Below are 15573 nucleotides of genomic sequence, written 5' to 3'. Positions count from 1 at the left end.
TCCTCGCCACGGCCCCACCTGTCGTCAGGACCCCAGCCTGATAGGCCACTGGGGATGGCTGAGACCAGCAGCAGCACCGAAGAGTGTCTCCTTCCAGACTCAGTCTGTTTATTGCGAAGGTCTCCTGTCATTCTGCCTGCCCCTCGCAGCCCCTAGGTTCTGCCCGCCATGGGCTCAGCAGGCAGATCTCCAGAGCACAATGCCCTGGGGGCTCAGAGGGCCCCCAGCAGACTCTAGACCATGGAAGTCAGGCTCTCTGGGTGGAGGGCTACCCCTGCCTCATCCGCATTCCCTGTGCTACCCAGGAATCCCCAGCGACAGCATAAACAAAGGGCAGCCAGCCCAGGCCAAGTAAATCAGGTTACAGTGGTCTCGCGGATCCCATGTGATGGGGATCCAGTGTCCATGTCCCCCCGGCACCCCCACTCCAGCCTTTCACTGCCTCACAGGCTCTTCCTGGGGCTCAAAGGCACCTTTGCTCATCCCTGCCCCCCTTTCCCCTTTCAGACACTCAAGAATGCCTGGCTGCAGCGCTACGCAGTAAATAGCGCAGACCCTGGCGTGTTCGTGCTCCTGGCCTGCGGCACCATGTCCAGCACCTGTGGCCAGCTGGCCAGCTACCCACTGGCTCTGGTCAGAACCCGGATGCAGGCTCAAGGTAAGGCTGGTCCAAGCCCGGCCCCACGGGACCCAGGGAGGAGGTGGCGAAAGGCCTCTGACGTGCAGCCTCTCTCACCGCAGCCTCCATTGAGGGCGCTCCAGAGGTGACCATGAGCAGCCTCTTCAGACAGATCCTGCGGACCGAGGGGGCCTTCGGGCTGTACCGGGGGCTGGCTCCCAACTTCATGAAGGTGATCCCAGCCGTGAGCATCAGCTACGTGGTGTACGAGAACCTGAAGATCACCCTGGGCGTGCAGTCGCGGTGACGGGAGGGAGGGCAGCCCCGCCCAGCGGACTCGCTAATCCTGGGCCTGCAGCCCCGGGATGTGTAGCCATCTCATTCTGTGAATGTGCCAACACTAAGCTGACTTAAGCCAAGCTGTGAAAACCCTGGGATGCACCCGCAAGGGAGGGGGAAAGTGCTGGCGGGCCCGCCGGAGTCGTCCTGCTGACCCTGGCCTACCCCCGTGTCCATTCCAGGGAAGACCCATTGGTGTTCCTTGGGGTCCAGGGGTCAGCAAGTCACAGGCTTATGTGCAGTAGGGACGGGACGTTTCCCGCAGTGCCTGCCGAACAGCAGGGCTTGGAGGCCGGCTTAGTTCTTCCATCTCTTCGTCGCACCCAGAACGTGGGCTGCGGGTCCCGCCCGGCTGCCGGGCGCCTTGCCCGTGCCCACTTTGCTTCTTCCTCACTGCTGTTCTAATATGGTAGGAAGAGGGCTGCCAGCCCACTCCCCACACCCCTCCTGGCTCCGCTCTCCTCAGTCCACGGGCAAAGGTAGCTGCACCCCACCCCGCCATAGCCGCTCCTCAGTCGCGTAGGGAGGGGGGAGGAGTCTGGCTTCTGTGCTCACCTCATCTGAGCTCACCAGCAGCTGGGCACCCCGATGTGCGTGTGCATGCAGGGGCGAGGCCCCGCGCCACCGCTGGCTGCCTGGAAGGCGAGTACTGGTCCTGGGACCCCCGAGGCCTCCGCCCCATGCTGCTAGGGGACCTCCCAGTGCTCTGAGCTGGCCCCAGACTCTGTCAGGACTGGGACCAGCTCAGAACCAACTTCCTGTCCCCACTCTGGCATGGAGGCAGTAGGGCGTGCTGTAGCGCGAAGGGCAGTTTCTGCCCTGTGTCCGCATGCCCTGGTGAGAAGGAAAAGGGTTAAAGGCCTTAATTATGTGTTGTAGAGAAAAGGGTTTTGTTCAGAAAGACAAGCTGGACAAATGTGCAAATCCTGTGCTTCCAGAAGGAAGACAAAGGGAGTGGGTAGCTTGGCTGACTGCATTAAAGTCTGTTTCTGATGCCCCAGGGGATTTATGTCCGATCCCAACTGGGGCGAGTGGGACCAGCCTCACATTCCACTGATGTGATGTTTCACACTGCTTGGAGCCTATTTATTTCATATTTATTTGAACAGAGTTATGTGCTACCTATTTTTATAGATTTCTTTAATTAATAGCCTGTCATTTTCAAGTTCATTTTTTATTCATATTTATGTTCATGGTTGATTGTACCTTCCCAACATCCAAGAGATGGGGTGAGGACAGGAAGGGGGTCCGTGGGAGTGACCCTTCCCACCACTGCTAGCACCGACGTCACGTCTGCCCAAAGGCAGAAGGCAGGGAGGGACCCTGATTGCAGAGATGCCCTTTGGCAGGTTGGGGTGTACGTGCACCCAGGAAGCCTTAGGATCTGAGGGTTTGGTCAGGGGTGGAAGAGTGGGAGAAATCTCAGTTCCATTGACCACGGAAGTCCAGATCACTCCTCAGACTGGGAGGATTGCTTTATTTCACCCTTTTGAATGACAAGGCAGCGAGGTGCCTATCACTGTGAGTTTGGGGTGGGGCTGGAGGAGAGGGCAGCCAGCTCCCCACTCTACCTGTGACGTGGGCTCCTCCTGCCACCACCCCCCCACACACCTGCTGCCCCTGTTCAGTAATGCTGGTCAACCTGCAACCTCAGTTGTACCTCCATCCCACCAGAATGGCCTGATGAGGACAATTTAAATAGGATGCAAAGATCAATGCAAAAATTACCGTTATATATAAATATAGTTATAACTGGAATTTGTGAAAAAACAAATTAAGAACGAATTGGAAGTTGTCATTTTAAAAGAGCCTTCTAATAAAGTTGTTTCAAAAGCTGATGTCAGAGCCCTGATTTTTCTGGTTGGGGCCTGGGCGGTGTGGGGGCATTCATGTTAGAGGACAACCCCAATTTTCTCATCACAGAAAAGCCACCTCTGGGCTTCTCAGAGGCACTCCCTCTTTAGAATGCGTGTTTGCTGGGTTTGGGCTGCTCTGACCAGTACCCCCTCAGCCCTGTGATTCCACACAGGGAAACAACTGCTTGAAGCCACTCCAGGCACCGCTGGGCATCTGTCCACCTCGCAGCTGCCCCTCTCTGGCCTCCCAGTTGGTTCCTGCCCATCTTTCTGACTTAGATGTTGAGGGGCAGCACCTGACATTCTTATATAATGCTTTTTGCCTGTCTCACCTGGAGAGGATGAGGCTCTTAGGGGCAGGATTGTGTTTGCTCTCGTAAGTCCCAGTGCCTAAGACAGGCCTGAAGCACAGAGTGTTCAATAAAATGTTTCCTAAATAACTGTCCACACTCCAGTCCCCTGATAGCACTGGGTGTCCTGGGTCAGGGACAGTATGAAACAGTTTGGGGAACCTGCTTAGGCCTCTGGCATTCAGAGGCTTTCGGGAGGGACGGAAGTGTACCCAGGGGTGAAACTGGCATATGCCACTTGCCTTGGGTTGAATAGTGTTCCCTCCAACATTCGTGTCCTCTGGGAACCTCGAAATGGTGCTTTATTTGGAAATAGGGTTTTCGCAGATGTGATGCAGTTGATTTCTTCACTGCTGTTCCCAGCAGGTGCCAGGCACCCACCGGTGCTTAATAAACAGTTACTGGTTGAATGAGGCCCATCCAAATGTTCCATGGTGTGGTACGCAGAATCACGCCCCTCCCAAGGATGTCCATGTCCTAATCCTCAGAACCTGTAAATTAGGTGACATGGCCAAAGGGGTTAAGATTGCGGATGGAATTGGATGGAATTAAGATCGCCGATCAGCTGACCTTAGAATAAGATGATCCAGGATTACTTGACTGGCCCCAAATAATCATGAGATCTTTCCATGTGTGAGAGGGAGGCAGAGAAAGAGCCACAGGTAGCCCAAGAGGGACTCAGCCCCAGGTCACTGGCTTTGAAGGTAGAGGAAGGGACCACAAATTAAGGAATGCAGGTGGCTTCCAGGACCTGAACAAGGCCAAGAACAGGTTCTCCCCTGGAGTCTCCAGAAGGAACCAGCCCTGCTGAGACCTGGGTCCGAGCCCAGCAGGCCCATTTCAGGCTTCTGACCTCCAGATTTGCCTGGAGGGGCTGTTGGAAAGTCAAATGAGACAGGAAATGGAAATGGTTGGTCCTTAATAAACAATTTTATCTCCTGGCTCCCTTCCCCATCCTGGATTCCAAACATACACAGTACTTTCCGCCGGAACACTTTTCCTTCCAGCCGCCCAGCGAGGAGGCTCATGCCAGCCTGGCATCTGACTGGCATCTGAGAGGAAATCCAACTTGGAGAGTGGTGGGGGCAGCCACTTGTCCTGGGTGACAGGTCCCTTACCCTCCTTCCTGAAGCTAGACCCTTTCATCTTGAGAGTGACATTTATTGAGCACCAGCTGGGGCGCTACACACGCGGCCCCTTACTTTGACCTCAGCAGTTCTAGGAGTTACCGTTGATGCCACATCCCCATTTTACAGATGAGAAAACTAAGGCTCCGGGAGGAGAAGGGACTTGCCTAGGACCTCACCATGAGTAAGGGCCGGGAAATGTGGGTCAGGCCTCTGCTTGGCACCTAGCACCTGGCAGTGTGATCCTGGGCAAATCTCATGCCTCTGTGAGCCTCCCCCGTTTCCTCAAGCAAGGTGGGCACAGTACCTTCCTTATGGCTCAGAGGGGAAAGACTCTCCAGGGTCCTACAAGGTGAGAACGGTGAGCTAAGATGCAAACCAGCTTTGCTGACTCTGAGGCCATGTTCTCGACCTCGGCTCCTGGCTGGGCTGCCCCCAGTCCTGATCTCGCTGGCCTGAACAGGCTGGCACGCAGGGGAGGGGTGAGAGGAGGAGCAGCCGTGTGCTAAGCCCAGCTGCTCAGGCAGGGACCTTAGTCCCTGGCCTGCGGGGCCAACGAGGAAGCTGGAGCAGACAGGTGAGCCCAGGTCACAGTGGCCGGAGAGGCCAACCAGGCCTGGATGGGCAGGGCCAGCAGATAGGGCAGGGAGGAACCAAGAATGAGGAAACAGGCCAGAGAGAACCAGACAGTTGCCCCACTGCCCCCAGGGAGTAAGATAAACCTAGGCGTCTGGCTTCCCATGACCTGGAGGTGGGCAGGGTAGTGGCCACAAAGAAATGACCTCTTTGGGCCGTTTGCGGTCACCCACCAGCATGGCCCCTGTGGCCCAGGAGGAACCATCTGGAGGCTGACAAGAGAGTGCTGGCGCCGCTGTGTCCACCAGGGTGGGGCACCTCACCTGCACATAAGAGTCCAGGCCCCGCCCCTCGTTTTACAGAGGAGGACACGGACAAGGGTCAAGGGACAAGGGTCAGGGACAAGGGTCACCGGAGCAGTTTCTCTTTCCTGACCACACTGGCTTGTACCACTTGTACTAGTCTCCTGTGGCTGCTGTTACAACCTGCCACGAACCTGGTGACTTCGAACAACACAGATGATTCTCTTATAGTTCCAGAGGCCAGAAGTCCAAAGTCAGCTTCACTGGGCAGAAATCAAGGTGCCCACGAGGCCGGGTCCCTCTGGAGGCTCTCGAGAACCCATTCCTTTGCCTCTCCTGACTTCCGGAGGCCGCCGGCACCCCCTGGCTTGTGGCCTCTTTCTCTGATGACTCCAGCCTCTTGCTTGTGTTGTGGCATCTCCCATAGTCAATTCTCCCTCTTACAAAGACACTCGTGATCACATTTAGGGCCCACCTGGGCAATCCAGGAAACTCCCTGTCAAAATCACGAATTTAATCACATCTACAAATTCTCTTTGCCACACAATCACAGGGGGCCAGGGATTAGGACTTGGATATATTTGGGGGCCATTCATCCCCCCACACCATTCCCCTGTTACAACTCCTGTCCCTATTAGACCTTTCTGCCTGTCGAGATCTTTCCCATTTGACTGGTTAGATCAATCAAAGAACAGTCATCCCATGGAACACTGCGCACTAGTAAATACTGCAGTCATTAGTAATGGCGAGGAAGAACAGTAGTGAGATCTGGAATGTGTTCATGATCGAGGCGCTCCTGTGTGATGGGAATTTTTATTTAAGATACAGGCAAACTTATCTAGAGAGAGAAGCAATGTGACATGTGATGAGAATCACACACTCTGGAGCCAAGAGATCTAGGTTCATAGCCTGCCTCTGGCAATTACTAGCTTTGCAACACTGCTTAACCTTTCTGATGCCTCAGTTTCCTCATTTGTAAGATATCTGTACGTACCTCATAGGGATTTTGTGAGGATTAAGCGAGGTAGTGTAGGAAAAGAGCTTAAAACAGTGCTTACCACAAAACTGTTAGATATGTAAATATATACTTATTACATATAAAATATAAATATATATGCACTACATGTAGGCTACATAAAAAATAAACTGGAAAGCTATACTTCAAAAAAAAAAGCATTAAGTGATTAAATCTATGGGTGGTAGAATGGTGAAAAATTGGTATCTTTTTGTTTATCTGCCAGTTCTACTTATGTACAATGAACATTTGCATAATCAAGGTGAAATTTAAAATTCTGACAATCTAACACACAAGCAAAAGCAAACTGGAAGCCTCCCAATCCTTGGAGCCCAGCTGTGGCTCGCCTTCCCCAGGGAGCCCTCCTGACTCCCAGGGAGGAGGGGGTCTCGCCATTCTCATGACCCTCTTCCCTTCTTCCTGGAGCCCTTGACCATGAGCTCTGGGGGAGCTCAGTTGGGAACAGAGCAGGGAGTGTGTCCTGAGAACAGACAGTAGACCTCCAAGGGCTTGCCCAAGGAAGGGCAAGGATGGGGCTTGCCCAGGGTCACAGCGGACGGCGGTAGCATTCTTACCTCGGGCCTTCTGCCATCATCAAGGCCATGAGGGCATGCCGTGACCTAAGCATGGCCAGGATGTGGCAGGGGTTCCTGGCTCGAGACCCTTTCCCCATCTTCAGACCCTTGCATGCTAAACCCATTTTACAGATGGGCAAATAAGAGTCCCTGGGTAATAGACTGCCCAGGGAAGTTGCAATCCTGAAGCTGGCCACAAGGCAACAGCACCAGGCCTTGGTTCCATCTCAGGATTGCACATCCTCTACCGCCCTCTGGTGGTTCTGAGACGACACGCCCCGGGGACCAGGCCGAGGACCCGGTGAGAGAACCGAAGTGGGTTCTCTCGCCTCTTCCCGGGGAAAACACTCCGCGATCCGCGGTCGCCTTGGGGTGACTGACTAGCCAGTCTCCAGCCCCAGTCGCAGAGAGCGTGTCTAGCTAGCACAGTCCTTGGGCATTTCATTGAGGTGACCATTCAGTAGAGGGTGAGGGTGACAGAGGCATGCTCCTCTGTGCCTGCAGCAGCCCCGGGGGGGAAAAAAAACCCATTAGGATTCAGGCCCCTGGCCCCAGCGTGGGTCAGCCACCATCGTATCCTCCTCTGTGAGATGTGGAAACAGGAGAAGACGTCTCTGTGATATGTGAAAAGAGAGGGGAGAGGGCTGGTGGCTGGGGCCCCCTCTGCGCCCAGGGCCTCCTTAGCCGGACTGGGCCTCAAGGGGAAGCCGGGGAGGGGATCAGAACTGGCAGTTGACAGGAGGAGCAGAAAGAGCAGGGGGTACAGGGTGGGGTTGTGGCGGTGAGAGCCTGGCCACGATGTCAAGGACAGGTGGGCACCCTGTCCCAAGCCGGGCACATCAGATGTCTCCCAGGGGAAACTTGGGACTGACACAAAGGCAAGGCGAGTCTGTCTCCCTGAGCAGCTGGACAAGCACTGAATAACCCTGGGCGAGGTTTGAGGACGGCAGGAAAAGGCTGACTGTGAAGGGAAGTGGGGTGGGGACAGCAGGGACAAGGGACGGGCCCTCCCTCGGGGCCCCATGGTGCTCCTGGCCTGGTTCCTGCCCTGCTGAGGGAGGCCCTGGGGTCCGAGGCCACTCCAGGCCCCTGGAGCGAAGGCCCCTTGGGACTTCAGGCCCAACCAGTAAAGCAGGAACAGCATTCTGGGCACAGCGGTGGCTCTGGGGACCCTCACACCTGTTGGCCTCTCAGTGGCAGCCTCCATGCTCCTCGTGCCACAGGCCTCGGCTTCCCTCCTTCCTCCCACAGCCCCGTATGCTCGACACTCCCAGGGGGACAGGGAGGGGGAACCTCATGGTGCTGGACACAGGCCTGGCCAGTGGGCTCTGGTGCCTATGTGCCGTGGACACTCTGCAGCCATCGAGAACGAGCCATTGTGACATATGCCGACTGACGGGAACGAGAACACGCAGGTGGTGAGCAGCCCTGTGGGGGAAACGGGCCGCTGCTTCCGGCTGTTACGCCGTCTGCCCCCAGAGTGCTCGTCACACGGCCGCCTCATCTGAATGTCTGCTGCCACAGGGGACAGGAATTGTTTTTGTTTTTAAAAGTGATAAAGAATAAAAATTAAAAACTCTCCCGCGTGGGTCTGGAAGAGTTGCCCGGTCACTGCCAACGAGGAGGACCCGGTGGCTGGAGTTGGGTACACTGGCCAGCCGTGGTGAGCCACCGCGCCCCTCATTTGTCAAAAGCAGGGACTAGAGACCCCAGCCCGGGGCACCCTGCTCAGAAGGGGGCTTCCACCCACAGCGCCCTCACTCCCGGAGCTGGCTCCTCCGTATAGCCCCCATCACAGTGTCCACCGCTGTGATATCCCAGGCCTGGGACCAAAGCCTGGGGGTGGACACCTGCTGCCAGGGGGGCCGTGGAAGGCACGCTGCTCTCCGAACCTCGGTGTCCCGGAATGACTCCGGCCCTGCCGAGCTCGACATCCTTCCGCACACTTGTCCCACGGCTTGTCATCAAACGCTCGCAACTTCCCCGTGAGGTAGGGACTAGCGTTATGCCCACGTGACAGGCGAGGAAACCAAGGCTCAGGAGCACCACCACCCAGAGTTCCGGTCTTTCTCTCAGGGACCGCACCCTGGGCCATCTCTGGGCCTCCCAGCTGGTCCTAGGGATTATGCGACAGGAGGCCTGCTAAGCCTTCCACCCCAGGCCTGAGAGCTCAGTAACAGTGGACGGACAGTAGCTACCAGCAGGGCTGGGCCCCATCCCAAGCCGCCCGGACGGGCAGCCACGTGCAGCTCCAGCCACAGACCCCACTGCAGCACCGCCCCAAGGGGAGCGGCCACCTTTATTTCAAACATGACAGAGTCCTGGGAGCACTTGGGAAGAGCAGCCGAGGATGGGGCTCTCCCTAAACCGGAGTGTCCCTGCTTCCCTGGTCCAGGACAGGCGCCCAGCCCAATCCCCACCCACAGGACAGAGACAGGGCAGCCACCCAGGGCCCCTGAGAATAGCTGGAGAGCAGGAGGCGTGGGGCAGGGGAGGAGCGGGGTGGTGGCAGGCAGCCCCTCCGAGCCCATCGGGGGCTATGAACGGAAGTGGACCTGGGCCTCGCCCCTCGGTGTCCCAGAAGCCCAGCGGGCATCCCATGTGAGAAGCGGAGAATGCTGGGGGCGGGGGCGGGCAGGAGGCGGCATGCTCCCGAATGCGCAGCCGGGTCCCTGGCGGCCCATGTCTTCGGCTGGATCCCGTTCCTCCCAGCTGGGAGGCTCGGCTCACTGGGGGGCCTCGGCGATGGCCTTCTCCACCCGCAGGTACCAGGGCTGGATGCGGGTGTGACGCATCAGGTCATCGAAGGCCTCCAGGCCCTCCATCACACGCAGCACGCCATACACCGCCTGCAGTGGGTACGGAGGGGCGTCCAAACCCACCCCAGCAGCCACGTGCCCTCCCGTCCGTGAGAGCTCCCAGGCGGGCTAACGGGCCGCTTCCACTCACGGGGCTTTAAAGGAGGCGTGCGGGATGGCTGAGGCTTCGCCTGCCCCACGCCCACACCCTCCTTCTGGACAATCCCCTTTCCTCCCGCACTCTCCGGTCCTGAGACCTCCCCGAGCGCCCAGCCGAGACCTGCGCCACCGATCAGTGTGTGCCCCCGGACTGCAGGACTGCTTCCCAATGGAATTGGCTGGGGGAAGGCGGAGCGCTGGACCAGACTGGCCCCGGAGCTGAGGGGCAGCAGGAAGGCCCAAGCCGTGGTAACACCACTCGAGCCCCTGGGTCCAGCCGGCCCTGAAGCCAACGCCTCTGTTAAACTTGTCAGTTATGGGAAGCAAGGCAGGTTCTTGGAGCTGGTTTTCCTTAAGGCCCTGATACCAGATGGAGCCAGGGGCCTCTGAGGTGGGGAGCTGGGAGATGTAGCCCACATCTTTCCCAGCCTGGGCCTCTCTGACCCCAAAGACAGGCCCCTCAGTCGGGCCCCCCCCCACCGCCTCCACACTCACCAGATCAGCCAGGTTCGGCCTCTGGCCCCCCATGAAGGGCCGGTCCTTGCCCACGGCTGCCACCCACTTGTTGGCAGCCTCGTAGAGGTCCTCACGCACATCATCCTGGAGGTGGTGCCTGGCCGGGGATGGGGGCAGTCCATCAGGGGACGTCCAACGCGGCCCAGGCGGGGACAGCGGGCAGGCCGCCATGAACACACACATGCACACACGCGCGCTGTCACCTGCTCTTGAGCCGCTTGCTGATGAGGTACATGGCGGCTGCGCCCAGGTACTTGGCCATGGCGCCCTCCATGGTCCCGAACTTGCCCTCCCTGACGATGTAGTCAAAGGAGGCCAGGGCCTCGGCCGGCGTGCGGTACACGTTGGGGGAGATCAGGTGCACCAGCCAGTCATCCGCCCACTGCCGCCACTTCATCTCTTCCCTGGGGGCAAGGGGACGGAGGGGCAGGCCAGCTGGGCTTCCCAGGCCAGCGCCCCACTGTCTAGAAGCCCAGCGTATGGACGGGAAGCTGAGGCTAAGCAGCAGGTCGTCATGGAGACACAGCCCAGGCTGCAGCTTGGCCCCAGCCGCATGCTCTCCCAAAGTGCTCTCCCCTCAGAGCGCCTCGTTCGGCCAGGTCCCCTCTGGGGAAGACCTCCCAGCCCTCGTCGCCAGCCCCGGGCCGGCCCCAGCCGCACTCACGTCCTGGCCTCCTTCCCACCATACATTCGCTGGGCCTCCTTCTCGTCCAGCATGAGCCAGTACTTGTTGCAGAACTCGGTCACCTCCTTGCCCTGGTCATTTACGGCCTTCATGGGTGGGTAGTAGGTGATGATGTCTTCCAGGGGATGCCTTCGAGAATCATCCAGAGTCTCACCCCCGTTCCCTCCTCCTCTGAGAGACTGCACCCTCGCCTCCGTGGGGTGACTATCCACCCCTGCCCGACCCAGCCCTGGGGTGTGGCCAGAACCAATCCGCAAAAGCTTTCCACCCTCTTGTGGGTGACACAGGAGGTCCTGGGGCAAGAAGGATTGGGGGCCGACGCCGGGAGCACTCCCCTGACAGAAGGGGATGTGCAGAGAGGCCCACTCTGGAAATGTGCAAAGCAGCCCACCCTGCCCCCATGCAGGAACTCAGGTGAGGTCTCCCTGGAGACAGAGCAAAATGGGATGCCTGCCTGGCCTCCGGGGGCTCCTTACCCAGACACCAGGTAGGTCTTGAGGGCGCTGATAATGACAGAGGAGTCGTTCAGTTGTTGCTGGAGGAGGAGAGGTAGGTTTGAGTTGTGGGTAGGGGAAGGGGGCTGATCGGCCTGGCAGGGTCACAGGGGCCACTTAACCCCACCGGTGCCCAGGCATCACACAGAAACTGGTCGGGTGGAACCGGGGGACTGTTTACCCAACTGTGGGGGTTCACCCCGAAAACCGATGCCCACTGAGCTCTCCCCTTCTTGCCCCCCAAGATACAGTCCCCACTCCCAGCGTGGCCCAGCGTAAGGAGACCCAAGTGTGGCAGAGGGCCTGGGGAGCACCCAGGGTCTGGGCCTGCCCACTCCACCTGCCTGACCTCCTGGGCACTGAGGGGGAGGATGGGCTCCAGAAGCTACATACTAGGAGCCAAGCATGCGCCAGGCATACAACGCGGAGAGTATGTTGGTTGGTGAAGAAAGAAGCCCAGAGAGGCTAAGTGACTGGCCCCAAGTCACAGCCAGTAGGGGGCAGAGCCACACCTTGAACCTCAGCCACCCTGATTTCGGAACCCCCATTGTTAAGCTCTGTGGCACACTGCTTCCTTTAGACCAGGCTGGTGTTTGGTGCTGGGGGGGAAGGATGGCAGTCTGCTTTTATTGAGCATCTACTGTATACCAGTTACTTTGCCCTCATAATCCTCAGCTGAGGCTGGGATCTCAAGTTCCTTGCAGGGCCGCAGAGCAGGGACCAACTCGGGGGTACTCCAGGACAACCCAGGGCATGGTGAGAGGGGGGCTCTCGAAGCTCACCAAGCTGTCTCCTTCCTGGGCCAGCAGGATGGGCACCTTCCTGTAGGAGGAGAACTTGATCTCGGCCCTACGCACGGGGTTCACCTCCACTACCTCATAGGGCAGCGCGTGGAAGTCCAGGAAGGCACGAACTTTACTGCAGAAGGGGCACGTTTTGTACTGGTACAGGGTCAGCTGCAGGCGGCCGGACAGGGAGAGCTGCGGGGGAGCAAAGGGAGAAGGGCTTCTGAGGCCTGGTACCCAGACCCAGGGGAACACCAGTCATCCCCAGGTGTGCCCTCCCAGATGCGCAGCAATTGCTTCAACTCAGAGTGCCCACGCCACTCCCCCAATCCCAAGGACTTCTGGGTGAGGGGGGCAGAGCTGGGCTACAACCCAGCCAGTGGCCCAGCAGTGGCCAGAGTGGGGTCTACCTCAAATCTCAAACATCTGGGCCGGGAGTCTGAATGCTGCAGGATCCGCAGGAAAGCCCCAAGCGAGCTTGCTATACATTCACGTGTGAAAGTCACAGCTGCAGTCCACAGCCCTCCGGGTTCACATGGTAACCTGAGTCTGGACCAGTGGAGGTGAGCAGGGAGAAGTGGAGAACTCCACTCCCCTTTCAACCACCCGTCACTCTGGGTTCAGAAAAAAGCACCTGTGGGTCGGTGGTGGAGGTGGGAGCAAAGAACAGCCGTGCTGAGCTGTTTATAAAGCATTGCAAGGGCAGTTGGGCCACCTGCTGGCTCCAGGGACGCTTCTGTGACCTCCCTGTCTCGGGGCCTGGAGTCTAAGGGTCATTGGTTCCATAAAAATACTACTAATAATACTAATACATACACAACCACAGGATTTGGGGCTGATGAGAGGGGGCCGACAAAATGTTTGGAAAGAGATAAACTGTGAAAGTGTCTTTCTTTTCCTTTTCTGTGATCTCCAAATCTTCCCATTGAAAAGTCTTAAGACGAGTTAGAAAAACGACTCTGAGACAAAGACAACTATTCCAGTTAGCAGGCATCAGCAGCGGCCCCATTTCACAGATGAGGACGCTGAGGGCTCGGAGGCAAAAGCAAGTCATTTGCCCAAGGTCACAAGCGGTTGCAGGAGGCGATTCCTGACCCCGCCGCTTTCCAGAAATCCCAAAGTTCGGCGCTGTCTCCAGTTGCCCAGCCCCCGGCTCCGTCCAGCCCAGGCTTACCTGCGTGGCTGGAAGTTCGGCGCGGAGATCCTGGGCACGCAGGTGCCACCGCGAGGTGTAGTACACCCCCAAGGCGCTCCCCAGAGCCAGCGCCGCCGCCCCCAGGAGCTGCGGGCTCCTCTTGTGAGTGCTGGTGGCTGGGCTCGGGCCTCCCGTCGCCCCCGCGAAGCCGGCCCGGTTCTGAGCCGGCAGTCCGGGCGCCGGTCGACCACCGAGCCTCCAGGCCAGAGCGCGCCCGCGGGGCCAAAGGCCCCGTGCAGCCACAGCCATGTTCGCTCTGCCGGCGCCGCGGGCGGGCGCGCTAAACGAAGACCGCCCGGCTTAGGCAACCCTTAAAAGGCCGGGTCTCCGGCACGCCGCGGGTTGCCAGGGGTGACAGTGACACCGCGCGCGGAGGGATAGCGCTCGCGGGTTTGGGCGCGCGTGCTTGGCGCCCAGCTTTCATTCACTCGGCAGAGTCGCAGAAACACACTCGGGAATGTCTGGGAGTCGCTAAGTAGCCCTGTTTCTGAACTTGTAGATGTAACGGATCTCGGTGGTGACCCCAGACGAATGCAAAGAATACTCGGGCACTAGGCCGGGCTCGGCCACGGAGCTCCCTGGGTGGTCTTTCAGCCCCAATGTCATCCGTAATATCTGGTTAATAATTTCTACCTTATGCTCCCAGTCAAAAAAGACTGAACCCTTCGGAATGTCTGGGAAAGGGTCATGGGTTCGGGTCCTTGAGGGCCGCGGAAACGGCCCGACCCGACCCACAGTAGGAAGACGCCCTCCGCTCGGGCTCTTTCTGCCCTCCCGCACCGCTGCACCGTTTCTATTATGGCCCGAACCATAAAACCTTCTTTACAGTTTGGGGACCTTAGAAACCACGTGTTTCGGATTTGCCCACGCGGAAGCTCCGGCTCGCCCACCCGCAGGTCCCCAACGGCAGGATGGAGCAAAATGGGGGTCCCAGGCTGCCCCCACCCCTCTGCCGGGCTCGCTAGTCGGAGATGAGGACCGGAGCCAGCACCACCACCTAGGCTTCTCGGCGGGCAGCCCCGGGGTGACCCCGCCCAGCGACAGCGAGAGGGGGCGGTGCTCGGGGAGGGGGCGGAGACCTGAAGGCGGGACACGTTGTGGGCGGGGCGGGATTCGGTCTGGCGGCGGGGCGGGGACAGAGCTCTGCTGGTCATAGAAGCTGGAGAGTTGGCCTGCGGCGGGGACCCGGCTCGGGGCGTGGGGGCGGAGCCTGACGGCAGGACGGGGCGGAGTTCTGGCCGTGGGGTGGGGCCGGGCCTTGGGCTCCGCCCCTCCGTGTTCCGCCGCGCGGTTTCCCTCGGTCGGTCCCGCGTCGGTACAGGAGATGGTTACAGCATTCCTTCTTCGCGCTGACCTTGCGGCGCCCGAGCCCGTAACGTCTGGCCCGGACGAGGACGTGGGCATGCCGGTGGAGGCGGGCGCAAAAGGCGAGAACGACGGCTTCAGAGAAGCAGGTGACTCAGGGGGCTGCGGAAGCGACCTTCGCTTTCTCAGGGGAATCGTCCTGGGAAGAGGAATCCTGACTCCAGCCTGGGTTTACAGCTGTCTCTGGGACAGCAAGATGTCCCCCAGGCACCCTACCTCAATCCTGGCACATCCACCCAACTGGCCACTTTCCCATCTAACCACTTTCTCCTCTTCGGCTCCTGCCTCGGTTGGCAAGGGAGAACCCAGGAGTCCTGCCAGCCTGCCTAACACCCCATTAGGTTCTACCCAAGTGTCTCACTGCCCTTTCATCTCATCCAGAATCTACTAAAGAGACGAATCTCAGAATAGTTAGGCTGAATGATAGACACCAGGCAATACAGATTATATACCATTTGGTTCCATGTATATAAAACTAGAAAATGCAAACATGTGACAAAAAGCAGGTTGGTGGTGGCCTGGGGTGGGGGGTAGGGATGTGAGGTGGGGAGGACAGAAGGGACATGAGGAATCTTGGGTGTGATAAATATGTCTACTGTCTTGATCCTGGTAATGGTTTTGTGACATTTATATGTGTCAAAATTTATCAGATTGCTCAAAAACCACAGTGAAAGGAGATTGTCAAAAGGACCCGGCTGGAACAATTTGATCAACAAAATAAAGGAATATTGGATTATAACCCAAAGTATAAAATAAATATCCATGAGCTGTACAGATAAATGATTAAATTAATAAATGAGGAAAAGAGAAATCTCCC

The 15573-nt window shown here is 58.2% G+C and overlaps 2 protein-coding genes across 7 annotated transcripts in view; one reads left to right on the top strand and one right to left on the bottom strand.

The window, feature by feature from the left end:
• SLC25A25 (solute carrier family 25 member 25) overlaps positions 1 to 2796 on the top strand; it is a 37075-nt gene extending 34279 nt beyond the window's left edge. For all 6 annotated transcript variants that reach the window (XM_036238313.1, XM_016163742.2, XM_016163738.2 and 3 more), the window contains 2 exons: positions 508 to 658; positions 742 to 2796. In XM_036238313.1, coding sequence (XP_036094206.1) covers positions 508 to 658; positions 742 to 926 — 336 coding nt within the window. In that variant the 3' untranslated portion in view covers positions 927 to 2796. The remainder of the gene's footprint in view (positions 1 to 507; positions 659 to 741) is intronic.
• A 6231-nt stretch (positions 2797 to 9027) lies between these two features.
• Positions 9028 to 13662, bottom strand: PTGES2 (prostaglandin E synthase 2). The gene is made up of 7 exons (XM_016163743.2): positions 13371 to 13662; positions 12194 to 12391; positions 11394 to 11452; positions 10897 to 11046; positions 10436 to 10636; positions 10212 to 10329; positions 9028 to 9608 (listed from the first exon to the last, which is right to left on the bottom strand). The coding sequence occupies exons 1-7, from the start codon at positions 13638 to 13640 to the stop codon at positions 9486 to 9488; spliced, it is 1119 nt and encodes a 372-aa protein (XP_016019229.1). The 5' UTR covers positions 13641 to 13662; the 3' UTR covers positions 9028 to 9485.
• Between the last annotated feature and the right edge of the window lie 1911 nt (positions 13663 to 15573).

Source organism: Rousettus aegyptiacus, unplaced genomic scaffold (assembly GCF_014176215.1).
Source record: "Rousettus aegyptiacus isolate mRouAeg1 unplaced genomic scaffold, mRouAeg1.p scaffold_m13_p_3, whole genome shotgun sequence".
Lineage (NCBI taxonomy): Eukaryota > Metazoa > Chordata > Mammalia > Chiroptera > Pteropodidae > Rousettus > Rousettus aegyptiacus.
The sequence above is the reverse complement of the archived record's forward strand: the minus strand, read 5'-3'. Positions and strand labels throughout refer to the sequence as shown.

Excerpts from the sequence above, each read along its gene's own strand:
- PTGES2 (XM_016163743.2), bottom strand. The coding sequence starts at position 13,640 with ATGGCTGTGGCTGCACGGGGCCTTTGGCCCCGCGGGCGCGCTCTGGCC. Across the intron at positions 11,047-11,393 it reads AAGACCTACCTGGTGTCTGG|GCATCCCCTGGAAGACATCA; the intron begins GTAAGGAGCCCC and ends TGATTCTCGAAG. Across the intron at positions 10,330-10,435 it reads AGCAAGCGGCTCAAGAGCAG|GCACCACCTCCAGGATGATG; the intron begins GTGACAGCGCGC and ends ATCCCCGGCCAG.